The sequence below is a fragment of the Branchiostoma lanceolatum genome, chromosome 4 (genome assembly GCF_035083965.1).
Source record: "Branchiostoma lanceolatum isolate klBraLanc5 chromosome 4, klBraLanc5.hap2, whole genome shotgun sequence".
NCBI classification, from domain to species: Eukaryota; Metazoa; Chordata; class Leptocardii; order Amphioxiformes; family Branchiostomatidae; genus Branchiostoma; species Branchiostoma lanceolatum.
In genome coordinates this window covers 1,032,030-1,039,455 of record NC_089725.1, presented here as the reverse complement: position 1 = coordinate 1,039,455, position 7,426 = coordinate 1,032,030, and the positions used below count along the sequence as shown (strand labels likewise).

Sequence of the window (7,426 nt, the reverse complement as noted above, 5' to 3'; positions counted from 1 at the left end):
CCTACCTACCTACCTTTTGCTTCGTAAGATAAAAAGAGAAAAAAAGCTTACAACTGGGAAAACTAGAGACACGGCCTCTGAAATGTCATTACAAATTGGGGTCAAGTCTCACAATCCACTGAGGAGAATGTTGATGGATGGAACAGAAATGTATGTACAGTGTCCCCCGTGAAATAGCTTAAGATGGACCGGTCCAGAGAGCATGCCCCTAGGCATATAGAAAAGCTGGAAAATAGGCCAACTTAAAGTTCATTCAAAGGTCAAGTAAAATACAAGACACAGTCTGCGAAAGTCTGCAATTGACCTACAAGTTCTATAGATAACTAGGTCAAGACATTTACATGGTAAAAACATTATCAGCTACAACTTCTATATATGATGTTACAAACCGTGTCTCTCCTGACTGATTTGTCACTTTGACATTGATATTGAATCAGACCGAAAAGTGAACATGCTGCAAAACAACCCGGGGCGTGCCCTTCAATTGCCCAATTTCCCAAATGTAACAAGTTTATTGTGGTATCAAGTGAGGAGTGCGGCATGTACAGTGTCTGTATAGAAGGTATTTCCCCGAAGTTTTTGGCACATGGTTCGATCATTCAAGGCAACCCGCAAGTGTTTTCAATTCACTGGTCTCCCGATTCTATAAATCACTACAAAGTTCTCAACACATGGTATTTTGTGTACAAGACCGTACAATCATTTTAGCCATGTACACTGTGACCTAGCTATATAATAAGGTATTAATAATAGTGCGCACATTGTAAAAGCACTGGGTATACAAACAACTTGGAGACCCCAGTTTCAGGGTCAGGACATCTCAGTTGGAGCTGCACCGTCTTTCGGAAGGGACGTAACTAAAATGGGGTTCCAGGAGGTGCCTTGAGCATGTTAAAGGGGAAGGACTAGCAACCATGTGACTAAAAATATACCCCGCTACTGAAACAGCAAGGAAACTTGCTGCCCTATGCGCCACTAGGCACCAAAAGGGTCCGAACGAACGGACAAACAAAAAACAACCACTGACCAGCTTTAAATAGAACCCAGTGCTAAGAAAATTAATGGCTCAGGGCACGGTCGGAAGCACGGAAACTAAACTTTCTGCCCTGGCAAGCAAGACAGGAATGCACACATCTTCATTGGGCCACTATTAAACTGTCTACTGTGTTTCTTAGACACTAAAAGCTAGGTCAGGGGTGATGTGTCAAGTACAGCATTTTACCGATCATCAGTTGATTATGAATAACAGGGATTTAAAAATGCAAGAATCTCAAGTCCATGAGAAAGAGTGTATGAACGTTATACAAACTCACAGAAATACATTAGAGTTAGAGCACTTCAGACATTGTGATCAAACAGACTAACAGATACCATCTGTAACTGTTTTACAATGTCAGCCGTGTTGCCAACAATGATAAAATACTGTCCTCCACAACTGTGTTGCTATGGGAAAACAGTGATTGTGAAACAAAAACAAATCTTGTAGGTATCAAAGTGGATTAAGAAACAATTGTCCAAAGGATGAAGGTGCACTGGGGTCTCAGTGACTATATACCACATGCTATACATGAACAGTCAAACCTGCTTAAGAAGACCACACAGGGGACTAATAAAATCTGGTCTACATGTATGTGAACAGGTCACTATAGACAGGATTCTTAAGGCTTGTGTCAATGGGAAAAAATCATCCAGGGCCACACCAATTCAATTTCTTGGTTAAGAGATTTTGTTTGGGTAAAATTTTAGCACAAGGACATCATTAAAACAGAAGGCTGGAGTGAAAACTTGCACCTGACCCTGTTCACACCCTGAAACTGTGTGCACCAAAGTACAAACTTTCCTTTGAGATTCTTTTGATGTTGATTTTCTAGCATTTTAAGAAAAATTCCGTTAACCAAGAAATTAAATTGGTGTGGCCTTAGGGACCAACAAAAAGTGGTTACATTGGCCAGGTGGTCCTTATGTAGAGGTGGTCATTTGTACAGGTTTGACTGTATACGTATATAATAAAATTAATGAAGACATAGTAGTAGCAAGGTGCAGACATGGTTCTTTATTAGTAGCTGATCATTGGTACCACATTTCCTACAACTCTGGCTGCTACAATAATGTGGTCTCTATACCCTAAGGGAAAAGATCAGTTGTACAGATAGCCATCTTCTTAATCCCTTGATACACACAAGAAAAGCCATCTAATCCTTTGATACAGCAGAAAGCTCCATTTGATCCTTTAATACATTAGAAAGCCAATAAAGAAGTTTGCTAGTTCTTCAGTCCACTATGCTTCAAGTATTTGACTTGTACTCAGCGTTACGACATCACTGTTTACCTAAGATTATCAAACAGCAGAGGAAACCTTATACTGTTGTGATGGTTGTCTCTGCTAACTTTCTTTAAGAGTGTGAGTGAATGTTTAAAGTACACAATGATACATCATTAAGTGAATCCTAAAAGCCCCCCTCTCACTGGACCCGCGACGCGTTGGCAACCTTGCTGCGACCAATTGATTTGACACCGCGCTAAACGAACTTCATTGATAAAAAAATGAATCTTTTACGCTTTGTGTGATTTGTTGTCTTTTTAGTCATACTTGTACGTTTTGTATGGTATTCCCATTGTCTTTGATATGACAATAGGTGCTTTGAAGGAATAGAATCATTCTGAATGACACTTTGTCAAATACTCCAGTCTGTCTGTTCAAGTGTGACCTTAGCCCAATTATGGTGCAGGACATTGTTATCTAAAATCTTACTGACTTTAAAGGAGATAGCTTCTCATCACTGTGACACTGGTAAAGCTTGAAGATATTAATATTTCCAGGCGGTTCAGCTCCAAATCGGCATATCTCTATACAGTATTACGTATTTTTTTCACACATCATATTCTATACATTCCTCATCATTCCAGGGCGTTGTCACTCCTTTGGAGGAACCATTCCCTTGACTGACTCCAGTCTTTTCTAAGTCTCGCAGTTCTTGGCCATGTAGGGCCCGGGTGTTTAGCTTATAAGGTTGTCACTCTATATTATATTTGGGGCCGCCCTCTTAAATCTATACACTTGAATTCTATAAAACAAAGGAAGTGAGGGGCAAATCTTGTCATGCTTTGGAAATTCAGACCAGCCTGGACCACTTTTTTTTATCAGTGGCCGGCTTGCCGCAGTATTTCCCATCATATGTACATGTACATGTATATACACACCTGTGCACTCATAAATCTAGCTGTGGAACAAATGCCCATGTTCAAAGGTACTTATCAACTCCCATCAGAACCTGATACATTGGTCTGACCAATTGATATCAAAAACTCAAGGTGGTACCTGGAAAATCCTTTGAAATATGCCATAAGGCCACAGCAAGTAAATTTTATGGATGACATCCTCTGTAGACCCCGAATTTAGTGCGCCCGGGCGAGAAAAAAAAAGGCAGGCATCCACATTTTCAAACTTGAATCCCATAAAGCATGTAAAAAGAATTGAAGCGAAAAAACACTGTGTTACAACAAGTCTTTTATCCCTGTATTCAATAAAACTGATGTCAACATTAAGATATTAACTAAATTATGGATTTAGATCCGGGTTTGTATAGCAAGACGGCAGAGACAAGGTTTCCGTACACTGGGCACAGGAGTAAAAAAAACACTTGTTTTTTATTTCAAAATCAGCCGAAAATCAATGCGCGCACTGATGTCATCCATAAAATTTACTTGCTGTGGCCTAAGGGTATCTCACTGGAGTGCGCCATATTGCGCCAACATGAGATGCACAGGTAAAATACATGACCTCTACCGACAAAATGTCTGCGCCCGAAATGTCACATTCTCATTTTCGGCTCCAAATCAGATACAAAATAACTTTATTGGAAATTGCAGCGTTGCTACTGAAGTAAAAAACACTGTACAATGTTTAAGATTAATGAAAAAGAGATTTGCAGAGATTGCGACCATTTTGCCAATCTTTTTTTAAATCTTAAGGAATTCAAAATTTCAGGTGACAAGTTGGCACCGATTGCGCCACTTTCCGAAAGCCTTTTGCAATTTGGGGTAGTCCAGTGGGATACGGTCTCCCTGCCTGTCCTGACCTGACCTGTCTTGTCTTCAAGGGCACCTCACAAGGTCAAGTCCTTTAGTTGGTCCATCAGAAACCCTCACAAATAAAGACATCGGGACAAGTTGTGGTTCTATTATTAACTTCAATCAAGTGTTAAGCCGACAAAGTCACGAGTGTCTAGAACAGAGCCTGCATGGTGGCTAAGGTTGCTACAAACCAAACAAACATTATAGTGAACCTTGTCCCCTATGCCATAACTGTACATACAATCAAGTAGGCAAGTTCTGTTCTACAATCACACTGCGTAAACTTGGATTTCCAAAGAATGCAAAGATTTTTTCGTCACTCACTTTGTTTTATAGAATACTATAATTGAACGGAATATTTCGTTCACACAGAATATTTCTTTCGCATATACATGTACTGTATATCCAAGCTCAGTTTGCTTGCATTGCAGATCCACCCACTCCATCCTGAGATAAAGCCTGCAATTGGAAACCCCTTTCCTGTCCGAGTTCTATGGGGGAATGGGGGAGGATGTCTGGTCGTTTCAGGAATGATTTCTTCCTGGGGGAGGATCGGAAGAACGGACCAGGGGTTTAATAGCTTCAAGTTCAGATGGCGACCCAAGAAATATGGTGCTATTTGTAGGTCACCGCAGGAGGTCAAGAGCAAGGTCAATGGCGCAGCACCACTGGCTGGTTGTTTGGCCAAATCCAACTCCTGTACCATTATGAAGCCAACACTAGAATTAGTCCCAGGCTAACAGTAAAGTCAATCACTGTCTTTGTCACATGCTATGTCTCTATCACACTAGTTCGTTTTTTTCAAGTCCACATACTTGCAATTAGCCTTCAGGCACGATCTTGCAAATAAACTTTTTCCCATGCAACAGTACTTTTAAGTTAAAACCTCCAATCGAAAAACATGTCTGTTCTTTTATATCTACTATAACTAAAAAGCGAGGAGTTGACTTTGTTCAATGTCAGTTAGTTTATTTTGTATCTATATACTTTCAACATGTTTTGAAAATGACTCAGCACAGTGAAGCAAAAATGTGAAATAACGGTCTGTTTGTCCATCCATCCATCCATCCATCCATCCCATCCATCCACTCTCACTCACTCACTCACTCACCCATTTACTCATCCATACATATTCACTCACTCACTCACTCACCCATCCATCCATACTCACCCATCCACTCATCTATACTCACTCACTCACTCACTCACTCACTCACTCACTCACTCTCACTCAAACCTATCCATCCATCCATCCATCCATCCATCCATCCATCCATCCATCCATCCATCCATCCATCCACCAAGTCTGTCCTCCCAAAGGTTTCATCTCTCTGTCCTTTCTGGCGAACCCTCCCCAGGACACTTGAACCCCCTGGTATCCATCATCCTGCCTCCCAGCCCACACACTCAGCGGGACCACCCGTAACCATAGCAACTAGGGACGGACCTACAACCTGTGTCATCACAACAAATCAAACAAACCCATTCAGATGTATAAGCTGACAGTTTATTACATCGACTTCTATTTACAGTACAATCCTGGATGACAGTGTCATTGGGAACCAGCCAGCTTCGACAAACAGCTCAACGAAGGTATCGTTTTCTGCCGAAGCAGCAAATATATTCATTCACAAAGTACAAGTGCACGGTAAGTATGTACAGCTTAACAACACAATGGCTTGTTTTTCGAATCGGACACAATGTTGACAGATCTTATTTTACAGTGAATTATCTAAAATGTACAATTGCTTTTGGTGGATATAACACTCGAACAGGCTATTTTGCATCACATTCATTAAAGTGATAGTAGCAACTATCAGCAGCAAAGCCAATTTTGTCCCTGGCTTATTTTTCAAATCAGACACAATGTTGACACAATGTTGAGTTTTTACAGCGAAGTGTCTAAAATGTATATACTTTTGGTGGTTATACTTATAACGTTCCGAACAGGCTATTTTGTATTACAGTCATCCAAGTGATAGTAGCTACTATCAGCAGCAAAGGCATCTTCCCTGCAGCAGTATGAGCTTTATAAAAGCTAACCTTGGTGGTGGGCACACTGCCAGCATCCTGGAGCTGACCTGTGGCCCCCTCAGTACACCTGGTTAACAAATTCCCCATGAGATTAATCAACAAATCAATCAGCTCCAATGCAGGGGACAAAGTTTGGAGCCAGGGGTGGCGGAGTTGACGCTGGTGATGTCTGGGACACCACGGACAGACGATCTCGGGACAGGAAATTACCGGACAACCCTGGAAGACTTAATCCTGCCCGGAATCGCTCCGCATTAAATCTCCCTCATGTGTTCCACCCTCGCTGCCCTGCTCCAGCCAGATTCCCATTTGTGGGGGGCCCTCCCGCGGCGATGCGGCAGGCCTACGTGGAGACGCGTCCGACTCGGCGGACCCCCTGGGGGTTCTGGGACTGCCGCAGCTGGACGGGGGTCGCGGGCTCCGACAGGACGACTGCGATGTCGCTCGTGGATTCTGTAGTAGTTCCTGTATGGTGTCCTCGGACACTGACTCAACTAGTATGTCTGTGGGATCAGAGTATATACATATGGTATAGTCGACCTTCAAAATAACTACCTGATTCAAACATGTAAGATCTACACAGGGAGGTTATAACAAAAGTTTGAAAAACAAATTAGATTACGCAGTAGGAGGTTAGTTTTATGGGCGACCTGGCACACTATCAAACTATCAATTAACTTTACATTGTAGAGACAACTACATCTACTGCATTGAGAGTAGGATCTGAAAATGAGCTAGCAGTAAATTAAATCAATCAATCAATCAATTAACTAATCAATCAAGCAGTCAAACTTTAGTGTACAACAATTGAATACTAAGTAATAGATAAGTACATTGATACACAAACAAGATTGATAATTTGAATGCAGTAAAAATAGTTACAACAGCAAGAACGCTTCAACTTATCAAATATTTAAAAAAAAACATTAATAAAATTAACCCAGTATTTATTTTTCCATCTAGGATATGTGGAGAAGGACACAAATGTCTACCTTATAATTGTCTTATGAGTGAAGTGACAAGCTATCAAAAAGACATAAAAACCAAATGTCACTGACTGATACTTAGGAATACTAAATATCAGGTTGTTAATTGTCAGGGTACAGTAAAAGCATCTACGTTTGCCGTAATTTAATTTCACAATAAGGAGAAAATGAAGTATTTGTGGTGGGTTTTAATTCGCTGTTGAAACAAGGTGATAGGCAGGCAGAAGACAAAGCATGCATTTTCGCGATGGTTTAAAGAGGTTACCACAAAAAACCCAAACATCGAACCACCGCAAAGTTAACGGCATTTACAGTACATTGGTCAGTCCACT

The 7,426-nt window shown here is 41.1% G+C and overlaps 1 protein-coding gene across 2 annotated transcripts in view; it reads right to left on the bottom strand.

Annotated features, from left to right (window-relative positions):
* Window positions 1-5,569: 5,569 nt before the first annotated feature.
* LOC136432187 (fibrous sheath-interacting protein 1-like) overlaps window positions 5,570-7,426 on the bottom strand; it is a 41,536-nt gene continuing 39,679 nt past the window's right edge. For both annotated transcript variants that reach the window (XM_066423232.1, XM_066423231.1), the window contains exon 15: window positions 5,570-6,611. In XM_066423232.1, coding sequence (XP_066279329.1) covers window positions 6,337-6,611 — 275 coding nt within the window. In that variant the 3' untranslated portion in view covers window positions 5,570-6,336. The remainder of the gene's footprint in view (window positions 6,612-7,426) is intronic.